This window comes from Corapipo altera, unplaced genomic scaffold, assembly GCF_003945725.1.
Source record: "Corapipo altera isolate COAL_440 unplaced genomic scaffold, ASM394572v1 64, whole genome shotgun sequence".
NCBI lineage: Eukaryota > Metazoa > Chordata > Aves > Passeriformes > Pipridae > Corapipo > Corapipo altera.
Window position 1 is genome coordinate 9,273,309 of NW_020884893.1, and position 15,838 is coordinate 9,289,146.

General features: G+C 55.3%; 2 protein-coding genes across 2 annotated transcripts; both read right to left on the minus strand.

Annotated features, from left to right (window-relative positions):
* Positions 1 to 1,215: 1,215 nt before the first annotated feature.
* LIME1 (Lck interacting transmembrane adaptor 1) lies at positions 1,216 to 3,868 on the minus strand. The gene is made up of 5 exons (XM_027646307.1): positions 3,753 to 3,868; positions 3,225 to 3,273; positions 3,039 to 3,126; positions 2,440 to 2,852; positions 1,216 to 2,081 (listed from the first exon to the last, which is right to left on the minus strand). Exons 1-5 carry the CDS (start codon positions 3,866 to 3,868, stop codon positions 1,677 to 1,679), a joined length of 1,071 nt encoding a protein of 356 aa, XP_027502108.1. The 3' UTR covers positions 1,216 to 1,676.
* Positions 3,869 to 8,314: 4,446 nt separating this feature from the next.
* Positions 8,315 to 15,723, minus strand: ZGPAT (zinc finger CCCH-type and G-patch domain containing). Its single transcript, XM_027646165.1, has 6 exons — positions 14,813 to 15,723; positions 14,038 to 14,171; positions 13,131 to 13,289; positions 12,060 to 12,191; positions 10,933 to 11,344; positions 8,315 to 10,497 (listed from the first exon to the last, which is right to left on the minus strand). Exons 1-6 carry the CDS (start codon positions 15,457 to 15,459, stop codon positions 10,359 to 10,361), a joined length of 1,623 nt encoding a protein of 540 aa, XP_027501966.1. The 5' UTR covers positions 15,460 to 15,723; the 3' UTR covers positions 8,315 to 10,358.
* Between the last annotated feature and the right edge of the window lie 115 nt (positions 15,724 to 15,838).

Below are 15,838 nucleotides of genomic sequence, written 5' to 3' on the forward strand. Positions count from 1 at the left end.
CGGCCCTGTGGGGTGGGATGACGGAGAAGGGGAGCAGGGGAAGGATGCGGCCAGGGGCAGGGTGGGGGGAGCCCAGGCGCCGTTGCCGGGCTGGCAGCAGGAAGAGCGCGGCAGCACCGGCACCAGCCGAGTTCTATCGGGGCCCTTATCTGGCAGGGGGATGGGAGCAGCTCTCGAGCGGGCGCTGTGGTTTGGCGTCGAACATGGGGCTGACGAAGGCTGGGGTGCCTCCGGCTCTAACGCCTGCGGCGGGGTTTGCTGAGCGCCGCGTTTTCGGTTTTAATCTCTTCACCTGCCGCGGTGTGGGGGCAAAGCTGCTGAAGGAAGGCGTGTGGCTTCCTGCTGCACAGCATGGCACGGCACGGCACGGCACAGGGGCTGCAGGTTCCACCCGGCTCCAGTGAGCACCAGGTCACTGTGCCACCATGTTAGGTAGCCTCTGGCCAGCTGGGCTACACCCGGAGCACCATCGTGGCATTGTCTGGAAGATACTGGGCATCCCTTGGGGCAGGGATGCCCAATTCCCAGTAGGGAGAAGAGGAGGAAAGCTTAAGCTGTGGGGTCTGAGGGTCCAGGTGCATGTCCAGCTCTCCAAAGCACTCAATTTTTGTCACACTGAGGCTGCAGGACCCACAGGGGTGACGGGAGGTGAGCAGGCAGCAAGTGCTGTGCAAATACGCCCTGGTTCCTGCCCAAATACTGTGCAAAGCTCCCGAGCAAGTCCCTGCTCTGGCAAAGGCCATCCCATTTTGGCAGCTCTTGGTGGCTGCATGTCCCCATTTCAGAGGTGCCAAACCATCCATGCAGGGCAGGTGCACCCACAGTCACACTGTGCCCAAAGGGGCTTTCCCGGCACCAGCATCGCTGCGTCACTGCAGCAGCAGCACCAGCCCCCATAATCACAGATTTAGATCCAGTTTAGGAGTGTTAACACCCTCTCAACCTTTCAGTGGTGTTCGGGTGATGGCTGCCCACAGAGACACCCTTGCGTGGGTCTGAAAGGGTGGGAGTGGGAGATGGAGGATGGAGCAGAGCCCACAGTCCACACTGCACAGTCCACAATCCACAAGGTGGGATTTCTGGGTTGCTTTGTTCAGGGCCAGGAGTTGGACCCTTGTGGGTCCTTTCCAATTCAGGATATTCTATGATTCCATAAAAGCACAGGGATGACTCCATCTCCCCATAACGAGGGACATTCTGTGATGGGAGCAAAGTCACTCAGGGCTTCCTGGGGGCTTGAGGGGGCCCTGGTCTACCCCAGGCAGCAGGAGGGGGACAGAGACCCTCACTCATGGCATAAAACCCCTGATGAGGGTCTGACCCTGCAGCCCCTGACAGGGCTGATCACAGTCCTGCCACCCCTGCCCCAAAACATGACTGGTCCCCACCCTGTTCTCGTCTTGGTGGTACCACCAGCCCTGTCCCATTGGGGTCCCACATGGCACCCAGTACCCCCAAACTGCCCATCCTGGGGCATCCCACCAGCAACCTGCTGGCACCAGCTGGGATGGGATGGGACAAAGACACTTAAAGGAAAGTAACAGAAATATATACAGAGAGCATGCCCCAGGGATATATACAGGGATGCCTCAGGGCTGCAGGTGCCTGTCCCCAGGCACTAACAGTGTCCAGCCATGGTGGGATCCCGCTGTGGCACCAATCCTGCTCCTGGGGGGCTATAGGTTGGTGATGTACACCTCCAGCCCATTGGCTGTCGTCCGGGTGGAGGCTCTCCTGGGCTCCCCTGCCCAAATGTCCCCAACACTCTCGTACAGGTTCTCGGGGACACAGGTCTTCCCCAGCTTGTCCCGTTTCACTGCCTTCTTCCAGTTAATGTCCACAGCCTCGTAGTCGGGGTCGGGGCCACGGCCCTGAGCAGTCCAGGCTCTGTCATTGATGGATTCATAGCAGGGGTCCGGAGAGCCTTGGGCTGATGGGCTCCAGCACCCAGCTGGGGCACCCTCCTGCTGGCAGGGGGGTGGCCACCCAGAACCTGCCTCCCTTGAGGCCCTCGGGGTCGATGCAGGGACCTGGGATTTCTTCTTGGTGGCTTTGCACACTGTCGAGTACATCTCTTCCAGCTGCAAAAGGAACTTTTTTGGGTGGGGGCTTGGGGGCGATCCCTGCCCACTGCAGGGTATCCCTGTGCCTGTGACCCCCCCCAGATCCTCACAGTCCTACAAGAAGATCCTGGCAGTGGATTACTGTTGGGGATCCCACTTTTTGCACACCCCAGGGAGCCTTCTGTGGGGCATAGAGAGCAGCATTGTGGGCATCGCCCGCCCCTTGAGGTTTTGGTTTCATTGTGCCCCCCAAAAAAGCCCCAGTGAAAATGCAGTAGCCTAATTTATACCCTGCTCCAAACACAGGTGCTACAGGGAGGCAGGGAGTTACATGACTTGCTCTGTACCCCATCCCTGATGCCCCCCAGAATCGTACCTTGGCCCGGGGGGCATTGCCTGTGCCATCCCAGCATTGCTGTGCTCCAGAGGGTCCCGCCGTGGCCCCATCCTGCACCTCCACAGGCACCACCTTCTTCACCTTATGGACACAGGCGTAATCGGCCGCCCCGTGCCCCACCCGCGGGGGGGACACCTGGGTGCCAGCGGGTGTGAGGGACACGGGGGTGTCCTCCCCCCCCACTGCCAGGGACTCATAGACGGTGTCTGCTGCTGGTTTCCTCAGTGGGGTGAAGAGCAGGTTGGAGTAGGTCTGGTCAGGGGCCGGGGAGGCAGCTGGTGGCTCGGGGACAGGGATCCGGGGCAGCTCACGGTGCAGGAGGCCAGAGCTGGGCAGGGACTCAGCTCCGGGGGCTGCAGGACAGGGGAGATCCAGGCTGGCCGGGCGCTGGGCTGCAGGAGAGGAGAAGAGAGGAGGGGACATGGGGGAGGCGGCAGCACCAACCCCTGTGCCGGCACCACACCGGCACTGCAGCACGGGTGTGCATGTCATGGTGTGCTCCCCAGGCAGCGTGGGGACCGCAGGCACTTGCCAAGGGCCACCAGCCCCTCGGCTCCCCCAGCTCCATGGCCACTCACCACTGTCTCTGGCCTTCAGCCGGTACAGCTCATGCAGCTTCGTGTCTGACTTGCTGAGTGACCGCAGCTGTGTCTGCCGGAGCAGGGCCTGCAGTGGGGGGACACACACTCTCAGCTTTGTGTCTGGGAGCTGGGGGCCCCAGAGCTCCCCCCTGGGGCTGATCCTGCCCCCCAACATGTGCTTACCTCATCCACCAGTTTCACCCCATCCGGAGCGACCTTCTTCCTACCCTTGCTGTGGGGAGAAGTGGAGCTGAGCTTGAGGTGGGCGGCCAAGCCAGGGGTGAGGAGCAGATGCCCCAGGACCCCAACCTGGCATCCCCCAAACCCACATCTCACTGCTCCTTCCCCAGCCCTGCAGCAAGGTCTGTGCTGGCTGGGGAGGTCTCAGTTGCATTCTGCAACAGAGCTGTGCAGGGCACCACTGGCACCACCCTTGGCCTTGCCCCTGGCATCACCCACCCTGCCCATCCTGCTCACAGCTCAGCCCTCTCTGGGTTACTCCTGTGAGATTTTTGGGTGCAGGGGGTGTCCCTGGGCACTGGGGTACAGGGCTCTGGGGTTTGAGGTGAGCAGAGAAGGAGATCCCAGCGGTGCCAGCTCAGGATGGGCACACGCGGGGTCTCCACGTGTGGCCACCAAATGCCACCGAGGGGCCCCCAGCCCCATCCCAGTGCCAGGAGGGAAAGCAGAGGGGCTGCAGGCAGCACGTACCGTCTGCAGACAGTGCACAGGGCACCCAGGTAGACCAGGCCACCAAGCAGGGCCAGGGTAGCTCCAGTTGGCAGGAGCGGGGTCCCCACCGGCCCCTCGCCACCAGCTGCAGCCATGGGGGATCCGCTTCCAACACCACTGTGGGGCTGAGCTCTGGGGAGAGAGAACATGAGCTGGGGTGCAGCCAGGCACTGCCAGGTTCACCACAGCATGAAATGGTGCTCCATGACTTGAGAGGCCCCTCTGGAGGGCGACATGCACTGGGTGTCCCATTTTCTGGCCAGTGGTTGCCCTCCCCAGGGTGACCAGGACTCGTCCAGTGCCCCATCCAGTGTGGACACCCAGCAGCAGGTGCTCTGCCACCTCCTAGGAAAACTTTTGGTTCCTTTTGAAAATATCAACCCAGCAAACCCAGCGAGATTCAAGCTCCCAAGTTGCCACTGAGATGCTGAAAAGAAGATTGCCAGGGGCCCCAGAAAACCTCTGGAGTCACTCAAAAAGTGACAGGGTGCTTTCTGGGGACACCGGGACACCCCTGGGCTGTGGGATGGAGGTGACACCACTCCCGAGCATAGGGGAGGCCAGACAGGACAGGCAGATGATTCAGCTTCCCAGAAATGGAGAGAGCTTTGGCCTCATAGCCATCTCTCCCTCCTCTCTCTTGTCACACCACGAGACACCCTCTGACTGCAGCAGGTCTCACACAGACCCCACCTCTCCTCTGCCACTACAGCCCCAGGTCTGCAGCTGCTCTCTGCTGTGACATGGGAGCAGACAACGCCCAACCTTTCCACAACTTCCCTCTGCCTGAAGCCATGCTTTGCCCAAATCCAGCCCTTGTCCCTGCACCTTCCTCAAGGGAAGAGTCTTCCCCTGTAAACCGCAGCAGTGGCTGGGCCAGAGCAAGTGGTGCAGAGGCACGAAGGTGCTGGGAAGCCCGACACAAAGTGCAGATGCTCCCCAGCCTGTCAGGATCATTCCCGGGAGGCTCTTGGTGACCCCCGCCCCACCATCCCCGTCCCTGCTCAGCTGTCAGCACGCTGCAAACCCAAAGCAAAAGCTGACACCGCTTCACCTGCCCCAGCGTCGACGGCGGCTGCGGCTCCCGGCTCTGCAGAGCTCAGCTCTGTGCACCCTGCGCTCCAAAAAGGCTGGCCTGTGAAACGCCGAAAGGAGGCGGAGGCAGTTCCCAGCCCGGGAGTAAAGCCCGGCTCCAAGAAGCCACGGAAGCCGATCCAGACGGGGCCAGCAGGGTCCCCGGGCAGAGCTGAGCAGGACAGCTTCCACCAGCATGGCTGGGCATGCAGAAAGGCTGCAGGACACACCGAGCACCTCTTACTCACCCTCTTACATATCACCATCCAGATGACAAAGACCAGACGAGCTCTGATGAGAAGCCATCCTGCCTCATGTGAATCTCAGAAGCTACAGCAGCTCCACGGTGAGCGGGGCAGTCTGTGCCCACTGTCCCCACTGCCCTGACCTCTATGTCACACTGCAGCATCTTTGGAACATCTTTACCCTTATAACTGGCAGGTCTCTGCCCACTCACAGCACCCTTCTATCCGAGAGCACCCTTTTATCTGAGAACTTCCCATGCCTTTGGAAACTGCCCTGACTGAAGCCTGAACCCTGGAGACCAATTAGTTCAAGGTAGAAAGTGAGACAGAGAGTTTTTAGGGACTAACCAGGCTGGACAGACTGGCTTAGATCAGAGCTGGGAAGGGAAGGCTGTTCCCTCTCCAACGACGTTTTAATTAGACAACACAGCTTTTCTGTCTGAGCATACATTAATTACGTGGATTACCTGCAACAGGGGCTGTCGTGTTAGACAGAGCCTGGAGCTCCTCGCTGGACTCGCTCAGCTCATTAGAGTGATGGGATCACAGGCTGCAGGAGCGGCCGCGCTCAGGGCAGAGCCGAGCAGGCTCTGGGGTTCAGCAGACAAAGTTCTAACGAGGAACGACAGTCGGGAACTGGTGTGATGTCGGAATCGAGGTGGGAGCTTTCAGCATGCTGAGGCAGGCACACATGGGGCAGCTTATCCCACAGCGGGGGGATTTTCCATCCCTGAATTTTTAAGATTGAAGAAGGGACAGGCTTCCTGAGTGGAAATGAATACAGAGAAATTCTTCTGACCTACTCGGTTGTGCAGGTGGGTGGTTGCTCCTGGATTTCTGACCAGTGAAACTGTCTATTGCAGGCTCAGCAGTCACTGGGAAAAGCCACTTTGGACAACTCGTTGGGCCTCCCAAAACTACGTATTTGCGAGCAAAAGTCAGTGCCCGACTGAAGCCGCTCGGGTAGGACCGAGCAGGTTTGCAAGGCAAAGTCTCAACCAGACCTTCCAAAACCTACACCTGAATTTCCTGCCAATAAAGTTATCGATCTCCCAGTCCTGGGGCTGTTCCCTGGGGCAGGAGACTCAGCAGATGAGGTTTCACAATGTGCTGGCTCCGCAAGCCCGGATGGCTTTGAAGGCAAGGGCGGCCACGGCCGTTGCGTACGTGCGACACACACCCACGGCCCAGGAGGGATAACTCCCCTCTGTGACACCCCAGCACAGGCACCCTAAAGGGCAGATGGTTTGTTAACTCCAGGATGTGGGAGTTTTTTGTGACTCCTACAAAAAGCGCGAGTTCCTCAGCCGGGTTTCATGAAAACAAGATCAATTTCACTGCAAATCTCAGTGCTGCTGCTGATTCTGTTCGACCTCTGATTCATCTCCCCAGATAAAACCACACAGTTTTCAGTGCAGGGTGATGAGCAGAAGGTCTGTGAAGCTACTCAAAGCCTGTTTTTGCAAGAAACCAGGGGGAACATTCTGAGCTGATTTCAATCAGCGACTGTGCACACGGCTGCAGCAAACTCCTCTCGGGTACCCTGGGGAGTTGTGCTGCAAAAAAGGCCCAAGAAGCAGAAGTAGACGGGTTTTTTTCTTTTTAATTATGAAAAATGAAAGCCCTGTTACAGTTAGTCACAACACTGAATCTGCCCTAGACCGTGGGCTGCAATTAGTGATTTTTAAGACAATTTCTAACATGGAGCAGGCACGAGATCTCACCCACTTCACTGATCTCTGCAGCAGGAAGGAGGGATTTCATGGTCAAACATCTCTGGAGGCATTTAATTTAGAAAAGACCAACTATATTTCTAAATGCCAAACCCAAATGTCCCCAAACTTGGATGCACGCTTCCAGCTGCAGTTCTGATGGCTGCTCAAGTGCTGGAGTAGCGTTTGAGAAGATACAACTTTAAAACCTCCAGCTAAGTGATCACCCGCCCACACCGTGGGGCTTTTCTCCAGGCTGACACAGTTTCAGTGTGTTTCTTTCTTCCTGCCCTTCCCTGATTGCAAGACACTCACTCACTTGGGCAGAGAAATGCTCTTCTAAGGCAAAAACCTGCTGGAGAGATTTTCTGCAGAGCTGAGCTACAGGAGGACACCAGTGGAGAGCTCGGATCTGCTGTTATGGGAAGCCAGATTCCAAACTACAGGATGTATTAAGGTGATACGTGTCTTTTTGAGAACCACCTGCCTACCACAGTGGTTTTCTTGCCACACATTCTGTAGTTGTGAATAACCTCAGGTTTACAGAGGACAGTGTTTCAGCGACCACACTCTCAAGCCTCCTCACCCACAGCTCAACACAAGCAAAACTCCAGTCCCCCTTTCCACAACACAACTGGAAACTTTCCTATTGAAAAAAAAACCCCACAACGCCCCACACCTCCGAACTCAACTCATTCATCCCAAAAACAATCGGCTCCCACTCAGCCTCCAGCCACGACATCCCAGCAGCGCTGCCGACCGACCTCCAGCACCTTTTCTTCCCTTAAAGCCCAGCAGCAGAGCACAAAGCACGGAGTGGGACACATCCTCCAGGGGCAGCACACATCCTCCAGGAGCAGCACACAGCCTCCAGGAGCAGCACACAGCCTCCAGGAGTGGCACACAGCTTCCAGCCCAACTCGCAAGGTTTAACGCAGCTGGTGCTTCCCCAGAGCAGAGCAGGAATCCTGCCTGTCCAGTCTAGCCAGCTGCAACAGCACCTCCAACAATGCTGTGACTTCTATATACTCTCATAGGGTCTTAAAGTATTCCCCCCTCCCCATTTAGCTGCAGATTCCCGAGACTGGAAAGCCAACACCACTTACTTTGCAGGAACTCAGAGGACAGTGGAGCACAGGGATTCAGTCATGCTTTCCTCTTTGCCAGCCAGCCTGGAGAATTTAATTTCTTTTATCCCGCCGAGTTAATCCCAATTAGGGGTTCCTGCGCATTTCAAACACGCTGAGCTCTCCCACTCCCGAGCTCCGTGAGGAGCAGCCGGCTGTGAGCACACACGGAGCACACACACCACAGCTTCCTGGCCTCGGAGGTGGTGGCTTCACCCCAGGGTAGGCTGGGTCTGTGCTCGCAGGCTCCCGGCACACACCAGCACCCTCTGCCGCCCTCCGCTCCCCGCCCGGCCGGTCTGGGTGCTCAGGGGAATACAAGGAAAGAATGGGGTGCCCCAGATCATCGTTACCTTGCAAATGAGCAATGCCTTACAAGGAGAGAGGGGAAAATAAACACCAACTTTATTCATCAGGGATGTGGATGTGTTGGGTGGGAGGTGGCAGCCACTGGGAGTCTGACAAGGCAGGCTGTGGAAATCCCAAGGAAGGGCACAACGCCACTGAGCTGAGACATGGGGCTAATGCACCCAGTTCCTAAAAAGATGATGTTAAACAGTCTCAGAGCACAAAACAACCCCAAAAAATTTCTCTGCCCAGCTCAGCTCCCCAGTCACGGGCCACTTGAGCGAGCACCCATGCTAAGCTGGGCACATCAGCCCTTGTCACCACTCAACGCTCAAGTGTGGGAAACAAACAGTCACTTATGAGGGAAGGGCTCTGGCCAGCCATTGTTAAACCCTAGAACTGAGCCCCGTGCATGGAGAACACAAATTCAGAACAATGAGGACAGTACAGCCAATTCCATCAGGAACTGATGGATGCTGAAGTGCCCAAGGCAGCCCCTGCCAGTTCCACATCCACAGCATGATCCAGGTGCTCTTCAGGAGCAGAGACCCACTCCCACAGGTTTCCTGAAGATCTTGTTTGGTTTTGCTGTCTCGCTGTGTTTTCAGAGGTGTGTCTGCAGCAATGCGAAATCCCTCATGACTTGAACAGCTCTGATCGTATCTTCTCCAGCCTCAGATCTTCTGGTTAGTTTGGCAGCCTGGCCCTGCAAGCAGGCACAGCCCTGCCCAGGCTGACAGCTTTACAGGCTTCTTAGGCACAGATAAAAAAAAGGGGGTACTAAAGGAGCAAACCTTTTCATGAGAAAAGTGACTCACAGAATAAAAGGAAATCAGTTTCTTAAACTAAGAAAAAACTCTGTCCTTAAGATACTGGCATGAATTGCAATTTTTTTTTTTTTTTTTTTTAAAAAAAGCCTTTACAATGCACAAATCCCACCAGAAACAGTCTGATGAAACCACCATCTCCTCTGGGGCAAGGATTGGCTGCCAACAACGCAGAATGTAACAGAGGGGAGAGAACATCCTTCCTGTCCAAAGACTCTCCATGGTGCAGGGAAGGGCACTTGGCTTGCCTGGCCTGCTCCCAGCCCAGCCCCAAGCTCTCCCACTGGAGGGCTGCACGCTGGGCACACACAGATTCTGCTCTTTGTGCTCATCCGGGGCCCAGTCCAACCTGGACCTGGGTCCTGAGGTTTTTTAGGAAAAGAACCTGTGTTCAGTGAGCCACCTTGGACAGAAAAACCCAACTAATGGTGGCAAAAATCACAAGGCTCCCTGTGGAGTTGTTCCTAGGGTTTGGGAATCCCATTACACTGCTGGCTTATTCCCCCAGTGTTGGCACTCTACTTGTGGAACCACACAGCCTTCCATGCCAAGCCAAATGAGTTAGGCTACAGCATGTCCTGGGATACTCTTACAGGCAAACTGCTGAAATCTGATCCTTGAGGCTGCTAGTTCCCACCTCTGAGCTGCCAGTTTTCTGTCTATTCCTTACACTAAGGCTACAAAGAACTGCTCCCTCAAAAAATGGAGTCTTCAGATAAATCCCATAGTAAAAACCAGAAGGCAGAGAGCAGCTGAAGCACTGTGCCTTAGATGTTTTCTCCCAGCACAAGCCTTTTCTGCTTTGCCAGGCCGTGCTCGGGACTCTGCCTGCACCTGTGCTTGTCGGGGGGGCTGCAGACAGAAGCCACAGCTCATGGCAGGATGTGGGGCTGTCCAAGCCCCCTCAGCTGCTTTGCAGCCAGCAGTGTTATCACCTGAGCAGCCACAGACTCTGGATGGAGGTGCTACCGCAGGGAAAACTGAAGAAAAAAAGTGTGCAAGAGAGCAGAGAATCATATTTCGTGTAGCCAGTCCTCACCCAAGGCCCAGCTCAGGGAATGCTTTTGGGGCTGGACGGATGTGTACTCCCCCCCAGTCCCAGCAAAGCTCAGAAGCATCCAGAAACTGCTCCTTTTCCACCCAGTTTCAGGCTGGGCAGCCTGAGGCCCAGAGGAGCAGGATGGCTCACCCAGGCTCTGAAGCCAGGAGCACTAGAAGGACAATCCCTGCAGTCCAACGCCTTCCTCAGCACCTAGAACTCAGTCATCTTCTTGTGGGTGTCTGCCTTCTTCTGCTCCCGCTGCAGCCTGGCTTCCTGGGCCTGCAGTTGCCCCAGCTGCTTGTGAGCATTTGCCAGCTTCTCCTCCAGCTTGGCTGCAGCAATGCTGTGCCTGAAAGCAAAAAGCACGGTGGTAATGTCATCCTGCATAGCAACATCAAAGGCTTGTCCTCATCCCAGGAGGGTTTGCCCTTTCCTGTAGGATTAGCACAAGGGACCCGCTGAAGAACCCCATGCTTAGCACAATTTGGGCTAGAAAATGTCCTCCTGGGATGTTCAATAGCAATGTTGCAGTGGTGGGCACGAGAAAGGACTCCAACACCTTCCCTCAGAGAGCTCCTCTCTTTCCCACAGCCTGAATTCCAGCCAAAGGACCACAGACACATCTGCCAGTGCCCAGCATGGTCCGAAGCACACACCGAACTCTCTCCTCCATTTCCCCTTAGGTCTCATCCACATGTTTCACTTGTTCCTCCCACACCCCATTTCAAGCCCACCCCTTCCCAGAAGCACCAAGAACTCGGTCCCAAAGGGAATGTTTTCCTACCGCCCGGTGTTGCGTTCCAGGGCCTGCTGGATTCCCCTGATATCCCTCAGCGTTTGCTCGATCTTCTCTGCGGTCTGGAAGAGGTGGACACTCAGGGCTTTCCTGGTGCTCTTGCTGGCATGGTAGATCTCCTTGCTGTTCCTCTGGGGCAGTGCCATCCCTCCAGCCTTGTCCCCAGCGCTCTTCCCACGCAGCTTCTCGTTCAAAAAGTCAAACACGTTCCGTGGGGGCTTCCGGCCGCCAGACTGTCCGGAGCTGTTTCCCTTTGCTCGGCATTTCCTCGATTTGCCTGGGTCCAGCTTCCCCTGCTTCTTCTTCTGAAGCACCTCAGCACACTGGTCCAGGGACTTCCCTCGAGGAAGCACCACAGCCTGCACTGGCTCCACTCTGCCCTGAGAATTCTTCCCTAACCCTGAGGAGAGACACCAAGTGATTACGGCAAGTGAGGACATCCCCTCTCTGAGTCACCTCCCACCACAGGATCAGGTTGACAAAGTCACAAGCTTAGAACAAGCAAACAGGCTTTTGAGGTACCAAAAGTTGTAACTACTGTCCAAGCAAGGGGAGCAGCAGCAAAGGCCAGGCCTGGAGCCTTTCACAGCAGGAGATTTGTGATTCCAAGCCCGGGGCCATCTGCCAGGCTGGTTTCTGTGAAACCAGGTTCAGCCTCACATTCTCGGCTTCTCCAGCCAAGTTCTACTTAAACTGGTTTGGTTCCTCTGAGAGAACTGGAGACACACAGGGAGCAGGGCCACCCTCCCAGAGCCCCCAAGGCTCGATGCAATTTGGGTGGGGAGCAGCGAGTTCAGCAGGCTTTGAAGTCTGTGTCCAGAGCCAGATGTGTTAACACAGACATCAGAAGCTTTGCAGATCAGCTCCCTTCCACCTACAGGCTCTTGACGCTCACACAGCAGTTCTCACGGCTTTGATCATGAACTTGACCGAGGTTCCAAGTGCCTCCAATGTTTGCCATTACCATACAGGGCTTGGTGCCCCACATGCCTGTACTTCCATGAAATAAGTCATCCCTCTTCCCTCCAACACCTGTGATCTATCACATCGCTTGAGCCTCAGCTCTGGCTTCATCCAAAATCTTGTATTTTTCTTTAACCACCTCCTCCCCTTACCTTTTCCAAACTCATATCCCATCTGAACAAGCAGTTTGGAGCCAATGCCACGAGTATGGGCTTCCCAGCCACCGAAAGAGGAGCTGCATGCAGGAGTCCATTCCCCGTTCTCTGGAACTCCTGAATCTATCACTGTGGCACAGGAGAGAAAATCAGTGAAACACAGGAACAAAGCTGCTCTGCAAAACCCTCATGGGGGGCACTCACACAGCATGAAATCCCTTCATGGGGTAGTACAATTCACTTCTCCCATCCTAAAATCACTTGGCCATTCCTCCAGCCCTACTTAGTTCCTACTGAGTTGTCACCTTCCATGACCACTGCACAGGGAGTGACTGAACTGAGAGATCTCAATTTAATGCACATACCACCTCCCTGATCCAGGCACAGTCACCTAGGAGTTTTATGCTTCCTTTCCATCCATCCAGGTTGGTGATACACACATCAGAGTAAAATCTAGCACAGTGGCACATAACACTTATCCTGTGCCTCCAGCTCCTGCCTCCTGCCTCTGGTCCGAGGCTCCTCTAAGTCACAGCGTTAATTCTGTGTTATCAGGATCCAGAAACCTCTGTTAGGTTAAATGTTAAGAGCTCTAGGACATGACTCTGTCCCTGTGACACTGCTGTGCCTGTGTAACCTCCAAGAAGTCATTTGGAGGGACCCAACACTCAGTTACTGGGATCTCACACTCCTGGGTCACAAAGCTGCACAGAGACCCCAGGGATGAGGGAATCTCCTGATTCACTTATTAGCTCAACTGAGGCAGCCACACAAGAAACAGGCTCTGAGCTTGGAACTCTGAAACATCACACCCTTGTGGAAGTTCCCATGGAAACCTCCAGCCTTCATTAGCCCAGTGATTTGCATAAAGCAAAGATTTTAGTTGGCAGTTGTACCATAACAGCTAATTATTGTTCTCTACCTTTCAGGAACACATAAAGAGATTAACTGCTCTTTCATCAAAGGTGAGACACTCACAGTGAGAGCTCCAGGACAGTCATCCAGTCCCAGAGAAAGGCAGACCAAGATCACAAGAAGCTTTTGCTCATGCCCTCCTCTCTCTCTTACCTTTGGCATAACCAGAATCATCGACACTGTCCTCGTCAGACTCATCAGACTCGGCAGCATCTTCACTTCTCAGTGGGGGAATGACACTGTCCCCTTCCAGCACAGCCTCCTTGAGCAGCAGGGAGTCAAACTTCACTGTGTAGTAGCCACTGTCCACGTCTGCAGAAGCAACAGCAAGGACAGGAGCTCCAGTCAGTCCCCAGCACAGAGGGGGCTGAGCCAGACTGAGCTCCAGCAGAACGACACGGGAGCAGGGGAAGGCCCAAGGAACATGTTTTTAAAAATTCTGGGCATAAATTGTGTTTCTCACTTCTGTCTGGGAGGGAGAAGCACCCACTGCAATGAAAAGCCACTTCCACAATGACTGTGTTGATACCTGAAAGTTTATTTCTATAAATGAAGAGAGATGGGGTGTTGAGAAATGGAATTAAAGAGAAGTTAGACTTGCTCCCTTCTGAATTAATAATAGTTAAAAGAAAGATGGAAAGAGGGAATAAGCCCTCCCTCTTCCCAGGACACAGGGAAGCCTGAATGAGCAGCTGCAGGGCAGGGCCAGCTCCTCTGGTTTTTGTTTAAACAAGAGCAGATTATTGCAATTCTCACCTAATATGCATGCAAATTCCTGCAGGACCTGCCTCTTCCCTTTCAGAGCAGTTAATGACCTTGCACTAATCTCCTTTCCACATTCCTGCCCTTTATGTCTCCTTTTCGTCCTACACTCTCTTTCCCAAGTCTGACACCACTCAGACTGGTGTCTCAGCTCCATCAAGATTTTCAGTTCAGGGCTGCAGCCACACAGTTTAACATTTTTCTGTTGCCAACCACAACAGCCAAGTTTTATATCCAGGTAACCATCAGCCTCCACCCTCCCCCAAGAGCTGCAGGGCAGCCCCCTCGCCCCCCTCACCAGTGATTTTGGCCGTGTACCATATCCCATCACTGTGCTTTGCCAGGCAGGCTGAGCCCACCCCCAGCGAGCTCAGGTCGGGCTCCTGGAAAGGCTGGAGCTCCTCCACAGACACCACCTGGCCATGGGAAAACCTGCAGGGAAGGAGGAACAGGAATCTTTAAATAAAAACCCCTTCCCTCTCTAAAGGAAATGTCCCAGTGATGAACCTCCCTCGGGCACTGGGGAGGTTTGACCATGTGTTGTTGCAATTCCACAAGTTGTTCATGTTTCCCTTCAAACATGTCATTTATGCCGTGTAACAAAGCAAGCACCCCACCCTGGAGAATTAAACTTCCTTGCTAGTGACACATCCAGTAAAAAAGTTCATGTCCTTGGAGATCCTGAAGAGGATCAGAGACAGGCAGGGCTCCAGCTCATCCATCTTCACCATCCCCTCAGGCTTCTCCAGGCCATTCCTGGTGAGGATCCCCAAAAATGGAGCCTCTACAACCTCCCTGTGCAACTGGAATGTGTGCACTAACCACACACTTGGGTGTTTTATTTAAAATACTTATCACCTATTAATTTACCCACTCAATCATGCAGTATCTCTGCAGCTTTCCCATGGGATTTTCCATTTCAACTCTGCATCAGCTAAAAGAAAACAGCCCAACTGATGCCACTGCCCACCACAGCATGTTTTAAAAACATAAAGGCATAATTTCACTGGGTAAAAAGAGCAACACAGGGCACTTCAGGAGGAGATTCATCCCTCCCACCCCCCTGTCTTTACCGACAGTTCTCCTTAAATCTGCACTTGTCGTCCAGGAAGAACGGGCAGGGCTTCAGGGACTTGTGGGTCGGGTACAGGTAGAGCACCCTGACCCCTGCACTGCCATCCTCCAGCTCCTCTGTCCCCACAATCATGGCATTGTGGTACTCCAGGGTCCCCCAGGAGCTGTAGTAGGGGGCTTTAACCTTCATCCCACTTAGCTCCTCCTCCTCCTCCTCCTCCCTCTCTGACTCCTCCTCCTCTTCGCTGCACTTGGATTCGTTTTTATCACCAGTTTCTCCCCCTCTCTCCGAGGAGATCTCGCTGTTATTCCCTGGAGGCTCCTCGTCTGCTCCAAGTCCAGCAATGGCTTCCTTAAAAGCAGCGTATTCCTCATCCTGGGCAGAGCTCTCCAGGTTGGGATCCTGCCCCGGGAGACCTGCCGGGGAGGAGGAGGAGGCATCTGTGTCCAGAGCGGACAGGAGTTTGCTCTTTTTCACAGCCACCAGGCTGGACTCGGTCAGTTCTATCAGCTGCTTCAGATCCTCCTGCAGCTGCACCAGGTCCGAGTGCTGCGACGGGTCCTGGCCGGCCCCCAGCGCCAGCTCCACCTGCTCCAGCTGCGCATTGTAGGTCTGGATCGCCGCTTCCAGACTCTCCTCATCCATTATGGGCACAACAAAGGCGCCTTTACCCGCGGGAACTCACAACACATTCAGCATTCACTTAAGAACTCTCTAGATAACGAGTCTGCAGAAGGGACATCCACACGCCGTCCCGCTCCTTCCCTCGGAATTCGCCAGGGCGATGGTCCCACTGGAAACAGGAGATGGGAGCGCCCGAGGAGAGGCCGGGCCCGGCTCTGCCTTCCCCCGCCACGGCGCCGCTCCTCCCGCAGCCCAGGCGCTCCCCCGGCTCCCGGGGGCTGCAGCACCGCCCCGGCCGCCGCCGCCGCCCCGGTGGCCCCGCTCCGCCCTCAGCGGCGCCGAGCCCTGCAAGCCGCCGCCATGACACCCGCCACGGCACTCGCCACTTCCGGCTACGGTG

Bases quoted from the DNA above. Each gene is read 5' to 3' on its own strand.
- LIME1 (XM_027646307.1), bottom strand. From the start codon at position 3,868: ATGGCTGCAGCTGGTGGCGAGGGGCCGGTGGGGACCCCGCTCCTGCCA. The intron at 2,853-3,038 runs GTGAGTGGCCAT...CCTCTCCTGCAG, and splicing joins GCTGAAGGCCAGAGACAGTG to CCCAGCGCCCGGCCAGCCTG. The intron at 2,082-2,439 runs GTACGATTCTGG...TTCCTTTTGCAG, and splicing joins GCAATGCCCCCCGGGCCAAG to CTGGAAGAGATGTACTCGAC.
- ZGPAT (XM_027646165.1), bottom strand. From the start codon at position 15,459: ATGGATGAGGAGAGTCTGGAAGCGGCGATCCAGACCTACAATGCGCAG. The intron at 12,192-13,130 runs GTAAGAGAGAGA...CCTGTGCCACAG, and splicing joins TGATTCTGGTTATGCCAAAG to TGATAGATTCAGGAGTTCCA. The intron at 11,345-12,059 runs GTAAGGGGAGGA...GTCTCTCCTCAG, and splicing joins GGGATATGAGTTTGGAAAAG to GGTTAGGGAAGAATTCTCAG.